The 16,087-nt window shown below is 44.3% G+C and overlaps 1 protein-coding gene across 2 annotated transcripts in view; it reads left to right on the forward strand.

Moving 5' to 3' along the window:
* Window positions 1-16,087, forward strand: part of LOC122544235 (uromodulin-like) — a 39,465-nt gene that overhangs the window by 5,139 nt on the left and 18,239 nt on the right. The window contains exons 2-5 of one of the 2 annotated variants that reach the window (XM_087981009.1): window positions 1,281-1,335; window positions 6,688-6,729; window positions 7,278-7,301; window positions 7,871-7,999. In XM_087981009.1, coding sequence (XP_087837135.1) covers window positions 1,281-1,335; window positions 6,688-6,729; window positions 7,278-7,301; window positions 7,871-7,999 — 250 coding nt within the window. The remainder of the gene's footprint in view (window positions 1-1,280; window positions 1,336-6,687; window positions 6,730-7,277; window positions 7,302-7,870; window positions 8,000-16,087) is intronic. The other variant, XM_087981010.1, reaches the window with a different exon arrangement.

Raw genomic sequence — 16,087 nt, forward strand, 5'->3', positions numbered from 1 at the left:
ACACTGCCTCTGAGATAAGTGAGGACAGCCAGAATAAACAGTCTTTTGAGTTGATTGTTGCAGAGATGTGAATTTGGTGGTAGCCCAATTTGAATGACCTGCTCCAGTAGGAGCTGGTCTTGGGCTGCTGAATATTTTCACTTGGCACTGGCTTGATTCACTGCCAGTACTCTCTTTTACAATTGGATTTTTGCCTCTGTCCATGCCAAGCTTGATAAAGGGTAGGCACTGCTGATATATGACCCAGTGCAATCAACCTGTGAGGAATAGCAAGATCCCACTGCAGGGCCTGGTTTGTGCTGCTGTTGGTTACTGGGTGGCAGCAACTGGTACTCTCAAGCCTTGCCATGAGAGCTGACCTGGTTCTGGAAACTTGTTCAATCGCCCCCATGAGAGGGTAACTTTCTTTTCATATTTGTTTTGTGGGATATGGGCTTCTTTGGCCGGGCCCAGCATTTACTGCCAATCTCTAAATACCCCAACAGCAATGGGCAGCTCATCATATCACTCTGGGTCTGGAGTCACGTGCAGGCCAGGCCAACGGTGGACGTCATATCTCCCGGGTTTTTATGACAATCAACAACAGTTTCATGGTTTTATTCAAATAGCTTTTCATCAGGTTCAAATTTCATGATGTGCCTTCGCACGGTTTGAATCCATCACTGAAAATGTTAAGCTGGGTCCCAGTGATATTACCGCTATACACTGCCTTCCCCCAGTACTTCCAGGATTAGGGTGGACCTGTCAAATGCCCAGCCACAAGACGCTGTATTGACTATGGCACTGAATATATTAGAGAGAGAGAAAGAGGGGAGAGAGAGAAAGAGGGGAGAGAGAGAAAGAGGGGAGAGACAGAAAGAGGGGAGAGAGAAAGAGGGGAGAGAGAGAGAAAGAGGGGAGAGAGAAAGAGGGGAGAGAGAGAAAAAGAGGGGAGAGAGAAAGAGAGATTTCTAGAACCTAATTATGGATTCAATGGGCTGAATGGCCTCATCCTGTTCCTAGATTCTTTAAAACTGAAGTTCTGGTCCATCTTATGGGTCTGTGACCTTATCTTGGGTCGAGAATATTCCCGTCTCATCTGCACAGCCAGCACCTTGCTCATCAGTGTGAGACTCACTCAGGGCGAAATCTCAAACTGAGGGACTGACTGCAGTGACAGCAAATAGCAATCTGTGGATGCTGACATTCTGCCCAGTGTTTCCAGTGAACAATGCGCTGGCTCAGCAACAGGGACACAGTCCAATTCCATTTCAAAAATGTTATTTCTTTTCTCTTTCCAGGACGTTGACTCCCAGATGGGTTTGTTCAGGATAATAAACATGTTGACATACCTGGGTGAGTGGTGATGGAATGAGTCTTATTCAGAAATAGCTGTGATTGTTAATTTGTTTTACAACCCTCTCAGGAAAGTGTGTTCATTCCCCATTCCTAATACTCCTGGGATTTAATTTAAAGATTTAAATAAAAGTTCCACATTTCCCTCCCTGATGGAATCAGGCTAACAGGAAATACCAATGGGTTCCAATAGTTAACAAGAACTATTGCTGGTTGCAGGTAAACAGATAAACCACAGATAAACAACTATCGACATACATACCAGCTGAAACCCTAATCCCTTTTTAAAACCCCCTCACACACACACACAAACAGAAAGACTCAGACAAACAAAACAACATTGGCATTATGGGTGGAGGGAAAGAAAATACTCGGGATCCACAGCCCAGTAGCATCAGTCTACAGGGTTTACTGATATAATTCTTTTCACTTGCCAGGACTTTCTGTTCTTCAATCACCTTTCTCCAGATTCCTTCCCTTCTTCATATGAGGCACAGGGTAGCTGGTACACTAATTATAAAGTCTCTTACTGGTTATAGGCAACAGCTTCAAGCAACTGATGGGAGAAAATAACGAGCTTTCTTCAGACTTGACAACTTTTATTCAAAGAGGCAAAGACACTCAGAACTTACTTTTCCCAAAGTCCACAGGCTTCCCCCCAGCCTCTACTGTAAAACCTTGAACTTTTCATCTGCCCAGCAGCCAGTCAGAGAGCTATTGTTAAGCTGAAGACATCCAACATCTATAAGGGGTCAGACTTGCATAAACCAATCAGCACTCTGTTGCCAGCATACGCACGCAAAATCTTATCTCTCTCCCTACCCTGCACTGCTTGAACAAACCACCAGTGTAAACACAGTTCATATTGAGACCCAGTAAGTTGTTTTGAAAGGGCAGTGCTTCTTTCCTCAGCCATTGGTTGAGAACAGCCCTTTTCCCATTTAGTCCACAATAAAAAATAGAAAAATAAAAAGATGTTTTCAATTTTTTTTTTTGTTTTCTTAGTGTGGTGCTGGATGTGGGTGTTGTATGGGTGGAGAGATCTGAGAGTACAGGTCCATTGTACCCTGAAGGTTGCTGCACAGGTGGATAGAGTGGTCAAGAAGGCATATGGTATGCTTGCCTTCATTGGACGGGGTATTGAGGAAAAGAGCTGGCTAGTCAAGTTAAAATTGTACAAGACATTCGTTCGGCCGCATTTGGAATACTGTGTACAGTTCTGATCGCCACATTCCCAAAAGGATGTGGACGCTTTGGAGAGGGTGCAGAGAAGGTTTATGAGGATGTTGCCTGGTATGGAAGGTGCTAGCTATGAAGAGAGGTTGAGTAGGTTAGGTTTATTTTCACTAGAAAAAAGGAGATTGAGGGGGGACCTGATTGAGGTTTACAAAATCACGAAGGGTATAGACAGGTTGGATAGAGACAAGCTTTTTCCCAGGGTGAAGGACTCAGTAACGAGAGGTCACACTTTCAGGGAGAGAGGTGGAAAGTTTAAGGGGGATACACGCGGCAAGTACTTCACACAGAGGGTGGTGGGCATCTGGAACGCGTTGCCAGCAGGGGTGGTAGAGGCAGGCACGGTAGATTCATTTAAGATGCGTCTGGACAGATGCAGGAGTAGGTGGGGAGCAGAGGGATACAGATGCTTAGGAATTGGGCAACAGCTTTAGACAGTAGATTTGGATCGGCTGAAGCTTGTAAGGCCAAAGGGCCTGTTCCTGGGCTGTACATTTTCTTTGTACAATCTATTAACCAGAGGGTTGTTGATGCTGACTCATTGAGTATATTCCAGACTGAGACAGACAGTTTTCTAATCAGTAAGGGAATCAAGGGGAAAGGCAGGAAAGTGGGCTTGAGGATTATCAGAACAGCCATCTCACTCAATGGGGCAAAGACCCGATGGGCTGAATGGTCATCTTATGCTATGATGTCACTGTCTGGATAATCTAGCCTGAATAGATGCCCTGTAATTCTGCCATACTTTTGCTTTGTAAACATGTGTAACAACCAATCTGCCCCCCCAATCCCAGACTTCCCCCTCCTTCCAATATGTATTTAATTTATTGCCTTCTCTACAGTCGCAGTTACTCAATTTACACTGGTCCCAGCACAGTTCAAGTGACCATGCCACCAGAATAGTTCCTTTCTTTTTCAGCACTGTTGCCAGTGTCACAGGAAGTGAAAGCAAACATATAGGGAGGCTGAGGGGTGACCTTTATGAGACGTTTATAAAGTCATGAGGGGCATGGATAGGGTAAATAGACAAAGTATGGCGGGAGAGTCCAAAACTAGAGGGCATAGGTTTAAGGTGAGAGGGGAAAGGTTTAAAGGGGAAAGGTTTAAAGGGGACCTAAGATACAACATTTTCACACAGAGGGTGGTGCATATATGGAATAAGCTGCCAGAAGAAGTGGTGGAGGCTGGTACAATGACAACATTTAAAAGACAGCTGGATGGGAATATGAATAGGAAGGATTAAGAGGGATTTGGGCCAGCAAGTGGGACTATATTAATTTAGGATATCTGGTCAGCACAGACGAGTTGGACTATAGGGTCTATTTCCCTGCTGTACATCTCCATGACTATCTACACCTATCTTTTTTACATGAGACATGTATTTAATTCCTTGGTTTTATTCCGAAATACCAATTTGCTCATGGTTCAGATAGTAATCCAGAGATCATTACCTTGGATATGCTGCTTCTGAATTTCACTCTTAACTGTTCAAAGTCTTGCAGCAAAAGCTCTTCTCTTGACCTTGCAATGTCACTTGTACCGACATTAATAGCGACTCTTGGATCCTTCTGACCCACCTCCACATTCTTTGCCCGTCTTCAGGACACACGAAGTTATATTTAACCCTGGCATCAGACAGGCCGCACAGCCTTTGGGATTCCCACTCACAGTGAATGGTATCCATTCCCTACCAGCACTACATTCCTGTATCCTCCCCCCATTTGAATGACTCCTTCTGGCAAGAGTCCTGTGGTCAGTTTGCTCATCGTCCATTCAATTCCCATTATAATCTGCACCACCTAGAAGAAGCTTGAAACTGTTGGACAGCTGTTCATGATATTGATCAGGCCACTTTTAGAACACAGCGTACAATTCTGGATGCCTTGTATAGGGAAGATTTTGTTGAACTTGAGAGAGTGCAGGAAAGGACTTTGCCAGGACTGGACGTTTTCGGCTATAGGAAGAGACTGGATAGGCTGGGGTTGTTTTCCCTGGAGATTTGGAGATGCCTGGACCTTATAAGAGGTTTATAAAATCATGAGAGACATGGACAAGATCTTTTTCCTTTTTCACACAAGAGGGTGGTACATGTATGAAATGAGCTACCAGAGGAGTGGTGGAGCCTGGTACAATTACAACATTTAAAAGGCATCTGGATGGGTATATGAATAGAAAAGATTTAGAGGGATATGGGCCGGGTTCTAGCAAATGGTCAGGTTGAGATATTTTGTTGGCATCAATGAGTTGGAATGAAAGGTCTGTTTCCTTGCTGTATACTCTATAATTGCAGGAGAGGAGTGTCCTCGAATGGAATCCTGGGATCCTCATACCTGCCTCTCCTACAGTCACATCTCCTGACCTAATCACAGATTAATTTTGAATTCGTTAATCTGAGGGGTGTAACCACCTCCATTGAGCAAAGCGTGTCGATAATCTGCTCATTCCCTGGCATGGTCCAGTATCTGCAGCTCAGACTCCATTTCCACAATTTAGGTCTGAAGTTCTTCAAATTGCAAATACTAATTAGATTACTTACAGTGTGGAAACAGGCCCTTCGGCCCAACAAGTCCACACCGACCCGCCGAAGCGTACCCACCCATACCCCTACATTTACCCCTTTACCTAACACTATGGGCAATTTAGCATGGCCAATTCACCTGACCCTGCACATCTTTGTGACTGTGGGAGGAAACCGGAGCCCCCGGAGGAAACCCACGCAGACACGGGGAGAACGTGCAAACTCCACACAGTCAGTCGCCTGAGTCGGGAATTGAACCCGGATCTCTGGCGCTGCGAGGCAGCAGTGCTAACCACTGTGCCACCGTGCCGCCCACAATGTGTACAGTCTGTAGAAAAATAAACTAGAGACCTGATCACAAACTTTACTTTAAAGACTAGAGATAGACACCAATCAGCTGCCTTCCCTTCACTATGTCCCTCAGCCACTGATCTCACCGCTGATAGGATTTTCCATTTGGCCCTTACATCCTCTGCTGCTCACCACTTACTCAAAATGTATGAGTCAAATCTTCATTTGGCCAACAGATGCAGACATGATGGGCGGAATGGCCTGTGCACCATAACAATCCTTTCATTTGATTGGAAGGCAACCTATGTCAGGAGAAAGTATACCACTCAGAGAAACAGAAAACAGAACTTTAGCAGATATTTACCAATTAAACAGCTTCTTCTACTGGATCAGAACAATTCTTGAAGGCTGTAAAAGTTTATGGAAAACCAACCCAAAACCTCTTTCCCTTCCTACCTTGAACTCCCTGAGGTGCTCAACTCTATTGTAAATTGCACTCAGGTATTAAGACACACTAAGTTGACTGTTTCCATTTGCCCCTAATACAAAAGGCTTACCTGAGTCACCTTATGACAATTTGATTTCAGCTGTTCCTTCACTGCTGAAAATCACAGTCCTGTATGTGAGTCTTGCAGTACACGGTGCCCACTTTATAACATTCTATTTTGCTCAAAAAGCACACAATCTGCAGGCAGTCAACCCTTGCGACATTTTGTAAGATCCTACTTTGGAAATAGAACCAGTCTGACTCAAGATTGGAATGCAGACAGACTCTAACCTTCCACCTTTAATGCAGTGTCACCTTTATTTTATAAAATATCAAGTTATCTGGGAATTTACCTTGAAAGGAGTTCTGGGATTTACATATTAATGAATCAAAACCTGTAACCCATTCTAAAAGATGAAGGACAACAGTAATGTATCGCATCAGTTGCATGACACAGTGATGTTGTAAAAACAATGACTGCAGATGCTGGAAACCAGATTCTGGATCAGTGGTGCTGGAAGAGCACAGCAATTCAGGCAGCATCCGAGGACAGGCTGTTGTGTTGTATCCTATGATCCTCTCCAACCAGCTCCCTGATGAAGGCTCCAAAAGTTAGTGCTTCCAAATAAACCTGTTGGACTGTAACCTGGTGTTGTGATATTTAACTTACTCTACAACAGTCCACATGCTTTCATCTCTCACACATCACTGAGGAAGAATCACCTTTCCTGTGTGTTAGGGGTCTGATGTCTCAATTCACATTACTGCCCGGGAACATGTTTGTGCAAAAAATGAACTTAGTGTTTCTGATTTGTTGCAGGGTTTGCTGTGGCCCAGGACACCCAAGGTAAAAGTGTGACAGGTGGGGGTGGAGTGCTGAGAGCTTTGTGCATGAGTTTTCAGTGATTAATGGTGGAGGTGATGTTTGGGGGGGGGGAGGTGTAATCTTAACAGAATAGGTAGCAGGATTTATCCTTTTCAAATGGTTAGTTCAGGACTTCAACAAATAATTTAGTTTAATGATTTTCCAGTGATGGGATTGGAGGATCATGGAAAGTGGGGGAGTCAGGCAATGAGCAGGAAATAAAGTCAAAATCACTCCCAGATCAACCATGCTCTTTGCTGAGTGGCCTTCTCCTGATCCTATGTATCAAACTCATCCAGTGGGTTAGGATGCTTTCCTGTCTAGGCATTTATTCCATAAATCAAAAGGCAATTAGTTTCTAAAGGTACTCAATGATCTGGATAAAATTCACTCTTAATTTCCCAGAAGAGACTTTATGAGGGCAGTGTTTGTGTTTTAAAACAGAGGTGTTCATAATCTAACCTAATTGCTGTAAAGGTGATTATCTGTTCTCTTACAGACTGGCTAAAAGTGTTCATTCTGACATTGTTTAAATTCTCTTCCAGCCACCATCTTGCCGACAAGTTCAGGTAAAATTACCCTCCCCTTTATTGGTGTAATTTGTCAGATAATTAATCAATTCATTAACTTAAATACTTCAATTCCCTCAGTCAATCTCACCCACCACCCCACCCTGCCCAATTCTCTCTCACCTCTTTTTCTCCTTCTTTGTGAAATGCAGCTACAGATGAATCACCAGGAGGCAACCAGAAAACACAGGGTTAGATCACTTTACTCTATTAATTTGAAAGTATAACTCTCTCTCTACACTGTCCCCATATCAAACACTCCCAGGACAGGGACAGCCCGGGGTTAGATACAGAGTAAAGCTCTCTCTACACTGTCCCCCCATGAAACACTGACAGGGACAGGGACAGGGACAGTAACAGCATGAGGTTAGATACAGAGTAAAGCGTTCACTCTGAATTTTAACTCCCTCCCTATCTCCACAGCTTTTTTATTTGAGTATGTTGTGTACATCTCTCAGCATTGTCCTCAGTTTCATCGTCTGCTCTTTGCAAACACTTGGATTTTGCTGTATTATGGTGACAGGGTTTTGGGGACTTGTTTAATTTCCTCTGAAAGTTTCCTTTTTCAGTTGGTGGATCCTTCCCAGACCCTTGTGCAGATCAGGGTTGCACTGAGTGGGAGAGATGTGGTCAACGTCATGGGAACATTGGCTGTGTTTGCACTAACCAGACACGCTCCAGGATCGACAACACCTTTGGTGAGTCGCTCCTGCATCCTGGCTGAATATATCATAATCTCACTGGTGCAAATCTTTATCCCCTTTTGTTTTTATATTCAGTTTCTAAACCTTCACCCTTCTCAGGAATTACAGATTCCTTATTTTCTGAAATGCACCTTCGATAATTAGTCTCTTCAGCCTCACTGGAAATGTTCTGAGAAACAATCTTTTCGATCCCAGTCAGCAGAGAATGGCCAATGTTGATATTCAGCTGCATTGAAATAAGTCTCAAGCTGGGAATCTAGTTGATACCCAAGCATACAGCCCTGGCCTGAGGCTACAGACTCTTTGAGGAGAGAGTGAGGACTGCAGATGCTGGAGATCAGAGCTGAAAATGTGTTGTTGGAAAAGCGCAGCAGGTCAGGCAGCATCCAGGGAGCAGGAGAATCGACGTTTCGGGCATAAGCCCTTCTTCAGGAACCCAGGTTTATGCCCGAAACGTCGATTCTCCTGTTCCCTGGATGCTGCCTGACCTGCTGCGCTTTTCCAGCAACACATTTTCAGCTACAGACTCTTGCCAGAGATTAGCATGTAAAATTAAAGCTCATGGGATTGGGGATAGTGTACTGACGTGCATAGAGAACGGGTTGGCAGACAGGTAACAGAGAAGGAATACACAGATATTTTTCCCAGTGTCAGGCAGTGATTAATGGGGTGTCGCAGGGACCCCAGATATTCATGCTATACATCAGTCATTTTAGATAAGGGAACTAGTTGTAAAATTTGCAGACCACACAAAGCTGGGTGGGAGGGTGAGCCGTGACATGGATTCAGAGATGTTGCAGAGTGATTTGGACAGTGAGTGGGCAACTGTATGGCAGATGCACGATAATGTGAATAATTGTGAGGTTATCCGTTTTGGTAGCAAAAAGCACATGGCAGATTATTATCCAAATGGAGATAGGTTAGGGAAAGAGTGAGGTGCAATGAGTTCCTTGTACACCAGTCTCTGAAAGTATGCAGGCAGGTTCAGCAGGCAATGAAGAAGGCAAATGGTGTGTTGGCCTTCGTAGTGAGAGGATTTAAGTACAGGACCAAAAATGTCTTGCTGCAGTTGTCCATGGCCTTGGTGAGAGCACACCTGCAGTACTGTGGTCAGTTAAGGTCTCTGTACCTGAGGAAGGATGTTCTGGTGATGGAGAGAGTGCAGCGATACTTTTACCAGACTGATTCCTGAGAACCGATGCATGATCAGTTGGTATTATATTCATGGGAGTTTAGAACTCTAAACAGTACTAAACAGTGTAAACACCAGGAGGATGTTCCTGAAAAACAGAGAGTCCAGAATCAAATGATCACAGCATAAGGAGACAGGATAAGCCATTTAGGACTGAAGTGAGGAGAATTTTCTTTCTTCATAGAGTGGTGAGCCTGTGGAATTCTCTGCTACAAAAAGCAATTCAAGTCAAAACATTGAATCTTTTCAAGAAAGAGTTATATATAATTCTTAGGGCTAAACAGATCAAGAATATAGAGTCGTAGAGTCATAGAGATGACAACGCGGAAACAGACCCTTCGGTCCAATCCATCCATTCCAATCAACATTTATATGTATTTGGAAAGGCAAGGACTGATTAGGGATAGCCAACGTGGCTTTGTGCACTGGAAAGCATGTCTCACAAACTTGATTGAGTTTTTTGAACAAGTAACAAAAAGGATTGATTAGCACAGAGAGGTGGACGTGATCTATATGGACTTCAGTAAGGCGTTCAACTAGGTTCCCTATGGGAGACTGGTTGGCAAGGTTAGATCTCATGGAATACCGGGAGAAACTAGCCATTTGGATACAGAAGTGGCTCAAAGGTAGAAGACAGAGGGTGGTGGCGGAGGGTTGTTTTTCAGACTGGAGGCCTGTGACCAGTGGAGTGCCACAAGGATCGGTGCTGGGCCCTCTACTTTTCATCATTCATATAAATGATTTGGATGAGAGCATAAGAGGGACAGTTAGTAATTTCGCAGATGAGACTAAAATTGGAGATTAGATTACTTACAGCGTGGAAACAGGCCCTTCGGCCCAACAAGTCCACACCGACCTGCCGAAGCACAACCAACCCATACCCCTTCACCTAACGCTACGGGCAATTTAGCATGGCCAATTCACCTAACTTGCACATCTTTGGACTGTGGGAGGAAACCGGAGCAAACCCACGCAGACACGAGGAGAATGTGCAAACTCCACACAGTCAGTCACCTGAGGCAGGAATTGAACCTGGGTCTCTGGCGCTGTGAGGCAGCAGTGCTAACCACTGACCCACCGTGCCGCCCACTTTGAGATGTTGTGGATAGCAAAGAAGGTTACCTCAGATTACAACAGGATCTTGATCAGATGGGCTAATGGGCTGAGGAGTAACAGATGGCGTTTAATTTAGATAAATGTGAGGTGCTGCATTTTGGAAAGGCAAATCAGGGCAGGACTTATACACTTAGTGGTAAGGTGCTGGGGAATGTTGCTGAACGGAGTACAGGTTCATAGTTCCTTGAAATTCGCAGGTAGATAGGATAGTGAAGGCGGCTTTCCTTTGTTGGTCAGAGCATTAAGTACAGGAGTTGGGAGGTCATATTGCAGCTGTACAGGACATTGGTTAGGCCACTTTTGGAACATTGTGTGCAATTCTGGTTTCCCTGCTATAGGAAGGATGTTGTGAAACTTGAAAGGGTTCAGAAAAGATTTACAAGGATGTTGCAAGGGTTGGAGGTTTTGAGCTATAGGGAGAGGCTGAACAGGCTGGGGCTGTTTTCCCTGGAGCGTCGGAGGCTGAGGGGTGACCTTATAGAGGTTTATAAAATCATTCGGGGCAGGGATAAGGTAAATAGACAAGATCTTTTCCCTGGGATGGGGAGACCAGAACGAGAAGGCATAGGTTTAAGGTGAGAGGGGAAAAATTTAAAAGGGACTTAAGAGGCAACTTTTTCCACAGAGGGTGGTGCTTGTATGGAGTGAGCTGCCAGAAGAAGTGATCAGGATATGATCTAGTAAAAGGCACTAGGATGGGTACATGAATAGGAAGGCTTTCGAGGGATATGGGCCAAATGCTGGCAAATGGGACTAGATTTGTTTAGGATATGTGGTCGGCATTGACGAGTTGGATTGAAGGGTCTGTTTCCATGCTGTACGTCTCTGACTCTAATTGTGGATTGAAACAGTAAAGGGACTATTTCCAATTTAGAGGTTGCAGGGATTGCTACATGCTGAGAAAGTAAGTAATTTGACCCTCGTTGTACAGCATAATTTACACAGCTGCTTGTTGAATCAGCAATTGAAATGTAAATTACAGATAAACTGGAATTGTGTACAAATGGAGCTTTTTTGGCACTGAGCTGATTAATTTGTGGTTTAATGGCCAGTCACACACGTTTGCCTTTATTGGTCAGTGTACTGAGTATAGGAGTTGGGAGATCATATTGTGGCTGTACAGGACATTGATTAGGTGAAAGTGAGGACTGCAGATGCTGGAGATTAGAGTCCAGATTAGAGTGGTGCTGGAAAAGCACAGCAGGTCGGGCAGCATCCGAGGAGCAGGAAAATAGATGTTTTGGGCAGGAGCCCGTCATCAAATGTCGATATTCCTGCTCCTCGGATGCTGCCTGACCTGCTATGCTTTTCCAGGACATTGGTTAGGCCACTTCTGGAATACTGTGTGCAATTTTGATCTCCTTGATATTGGAAAGATGTTGTGAAATATTTAAGGGGTTCGGAAAAGATTGACAAGGATGTTGCCAGGGTTGGAGAGTTTGAACTATATGGACAAAGAAGAACAAAGAAAATTTACAGCCCAAGAACAGGCCCTTCAGCCCTCCAAGTCTGAGCCTATCCAAATCTACTATCTAAACCTGTTTCCCAATTCCTAAGCATCTGTATCCCTCTGCTCCCCACCTACTCATGAATCTGTCCAGACGCATCTTAAATGAATCTACGGTGCCTGCCTCTACCACCTCTGCTGGCAACGCGTTCCAGACGCCCACCACCCTCTGTGTGAAGTACTTGCCACATGTACCCCCCTTAAACTTTCCACCTCTCACCTTGAAAGCGTGACTTCTCGTTATTAAATCCTTCACCCTGGGAAAAAGCTTATCCATCCTGTCTATACCCTTAATGATTTTGTAAGCCTTAATCAGCTCCCCCTCAATCTCCTTTTTTTTTAATGAAAACAAACTTAACCTACTCAACGTCTCTTCATAGCTAACACTTTCCATACCAGGTAACATCCTTGTAAACCTTCTCTGCACCCTCTCCAAAGTGTCCCCATCCTTTTGGTAATGTGGTGACCAGAACTGTACACAGTATTCCAAATGTGGCTGAGCCAATGTCTTGTACAATTTTAACATGACTTGCCAGCTCTTATACTCTGGCAATGAATGCAAGCATACCATATGCCTTCTTGACCACTCTATCCCCCTGTGCAGCAACCTTCAGGGTACAATGGACCTGCACTCCCAGGTCTCTCTGCCCATCAACTTTTCCCAAGGCTCTTCCGTTCAATGTACAATTCGCTCTAGAATTAGACTTGTCTAAATGCATCACCTTACATGTCTGGATTGAACTCTGTCACTTTTCTGCCCAACTCTCCAGTCTATCTATACCCTCCTGTATTCTTTGACAGTCCCTTATGCTTTCTGCTACTCCACCAATCTTCGTATCATCTGCAAACTTGCTGATCATACCAACAGTGCCCTCTTCCAGATCATTTATGTATATCACAAACAACAGTGGGCCCAATACTGATCCATTGGTCACTTTTCTCCATTTCGAGAAACTCCCTTCAACTACTCCTCTCTGTCTCCTGTTGGTCAACCAGTTCTTTGTCCACCTAGCTAGAACACCCTGCATACCATGTGACCTCACTTTCTCTATTAGTTTACCATGGGGAACCTTATCAAACGCCTTACTAAAGTCCATGTATATGACATCAACAGCCCTTCCTTTATCTATCAACCTGGTTACTTCCTCAAAGAACTTTATTAAGTTGGTAAGGCACGATCTCCCCTGCACAGATCCATGTTGCCTATTACTGATAAGCCCATTCTTTTCTAAATATAAATATCCCTCAGTACCTTCTCCAGCAACATTCCCACCACTAATGTCAGGCTCACTGGTCTGTAGTTACCCAGAATATCCCTACTACCCTTCTTGTACAGTCTGAATAGGTTGGGGCTGTTTTCTCTGGAACGTCGGAGGCTGAGGGATAACCTTATAGCGGTTTATAAAATCATGAGGGGCATGGATAGGGTAAATAGACAAGGTCTTTCCCTGTGGTGGGGGAGACAAGCACTAGAGGGCATAGGTTTAGGGTGAGAGGGAAAAGATATGAAACAGACCTAAAAGGCAATTTTTTCACGCAGAGGGTGGTGTGTGTGTATGGAATGAGCTGCCAGAGGAAGTGGTGGAAGCTGATACAATTACAACATTTAAAAGGCATCTGGGTGGGTACATAAATAGAAAGGGTTTAGAGGGAAGTTTATTCATTCATGGGATGTAGACATGACTGGCTGGGCCAGCATTTATTACCCTGTCCCTAGTTGCACTTCAGAAGGTGTTGGTGAGCTGTCTTTCTGAACCGCTGCAGTCCACCTACTGTGGGTTGACCCACAGTGCCATTACGGAGATAATTCTGGGGATATGGGCCAAAAGCTGGCAAATGGGACTAGATTAATTTCAAATATCTGGTCAGCATGGATGAGTTGGACTGAAAGGTTTATTTCCATGCTGTACAGCTCTGTCTCTATGACCAACGCCAAAGACGTCCAGTGTGTCAACAATTATGTGAATGGTTCTCAGCTAGGTAAAAAAAAAAAAGCCTGGGCTGTGAACAAGATATGGAAAAGTCATCTGACCTCCAGCTCAGAACTTTCTCAGTTCTCTGCAATAAGCCACTTTAAATCTGAAGAATACCAGTTTAACTTGCTCTGAACATTGTTGTAAGCTGCAACTTTTCATTAAGGAAGAGACCTTTTATCAGTAAACCAGTCACCCTGTGCCCCTCGCAAACTGATGAATTCTTCCAGAGAAGGACAACTGAGAAGCAGCATTCTGACTGGCAAAAGAATTGACCCGACAACAATCGCTGAGCGGCTTTCCCAGTGTTCTCTCTGATCATAATCCTTTATCTGTGTGTGTGTGTGTGCCTGTTAAGGGGGATTTTATAAAGTGATTAGTGTCTTAATTTGCAGACTTGTATGCCAACAGCTTATAATTGTTATGTGTAACTAAACTCTATTTACTTGTCATTGAGTAATAAACGTCCAGAGCATTGAAAACAGCCCTTTAGCATCGAAAACAGTGGATCGAGTTTTTACTGGTCCAAAACAACCACCTAGTTATTTAAATCCCTTCTAACCAATAGATTTTTGGTTCACTACAGGAACGTGATCCACGCTTTCTGTGAACCTAGGTCTGAAAGGTTGGAAAATTCAGGAATCTTTCAGTTAAAAATCCATAACTTTAATAAATTCAGGAATAATGAGATCTGATTTCCAGTGCACTACCCCAGGGGAGTGTGATAGAATTTAAGCTGCTGTGGTGGAATGTGAATCCCTATCCAATGGCATTAACCTCGAGCTCTGGATCACAAACCCAGTGATATTACCATTAGCAGAGCATGAGGGAGGTGCTGATGTAGTATTAATGTAAGTAGTTATCCTGAACCTCATGTGAATGTGCTGGGGACATGGGTTCAGATCCCACTGAGGCAGATGCTGGAACGTTAATTCAATAAAAATCTGGAATTGAAAATCTAGTACAGGGAGGCACTGCTGCCTCACACAGCAATAAGGACTGGGGTTCGATTTCAGCCTCGGATGATTGTCTGTGTGGAGTTTGCACATTCTCCCCGTGTCTGCGCGGTTTTCCTCCGGCTGCTCCGGTTTCCTCCCACAGTCCAAAAGTGTGTAGGTTAGGTGAATTGGCCAAGCTAAATTGCCCATAGCTTTAGGTGCATTAGTCAGGGGTAAATGTCGGGGAAATGGGGTCTGGATGGGATGGTCAGTGTGGAGTTGTTAGGCCAAATGGCTGTTTCCAAACTGTAGAGAATCTAATCTGGTTCAGTAATGTCCTTCAGGGCAGGAAATCTGCTGCTCCTACCTGGTCTGGTCTACATATGACTCCAGACCCACAGCAATGGGATTGATTGTTCACTGTGCACTGCATGGTTAAATATTGATCAAGCAGTCAGCAATGAAGACTCCAGGGATGAATTCTTTAAAAGGTCTGATGTGAAGCATCTTTTGAAGATGGGAAGCTGTTCCCTGAGCTAATAGCCAGTGAGAGTCTTGAATTTTGGGCACAGGAAGATGCCATTAGAGAAACTGTTTGGCCAAAGTGCATTGGAACAGTGTAGGAATTTAGTTCTGTATCCCTCCATTTCCCAGCATCGGGGAACATCTTCCTTTCTCGGTCCAGGGAAACTCCAACTATCTCCTTGCAACTTGCACCTCTTTGGAGGGAGATCCCTTGGCTGCTGAGGAAGTTGTTCCCCAGTGGAACAACTTGCTTCCAATTTGCAAGTTACCTCGCCCTCGCTCTTGAGTTCTCCAGTCGTGGGATTAATCTCAGATAAAGCTCAGCATATCTGGCAGCACCTTTTGGAGAGAAATCAGAGTTAATGTTTCAGCTCGAGTGACCCTTCCAGTTCTGAGCTTTTCCAGTAATTTCTGATTTTTAATTTTTTGTTTCTGATTTACAGCATCCTCAGTTCTTTCGGTTGTTATGGGATTAATCTTGTTGACTCACTCAGAAATGCTTTGTTGAAGGACAGCCTCTGTAAGCAGGGAACAGTCCTGGCTATGAGAACGGGTGAGGGTCCCTGTGCAGTGAATTTCCAGTACTGTGACTGAAGTATAAAGTTCTTCCACACTCTGGCCGAGACTGCCCGACAATGTCACACATTTATTGAATGATGTCCCCTTGACGGACTGGAGGACAGCTTAATCTCCTTAAACCCAGCGAATGAGGGAGATGAGGAGTTCAGCAAGTTTGTATCTGCTGTAATAATTGACATTTGAAACGCTTTGCATTACCTTGGTCTTGTAACATTCCACATGAGAATCTGCGCGGAGTCTGTATAATCTGTC

The sequence above is a fragment of the Chiloscyllium plagiosum genome, unplaced genomic scaffold, assembly GCF_037043375.1.
Source record: "Chiloscyllium plagiosum isolate Xiang-an unplaced genomic scaffold, Cpla_swu_hap1 HiC_scaffold_38, whole genome shotgun sequence".
NCBI lineage: Eukaryota > Metazoa > Chordata > Chondrichthyes > Orectolobiformes > Hemiscylliidae > Chiloscyllium > Chiloscyllium plagiosum.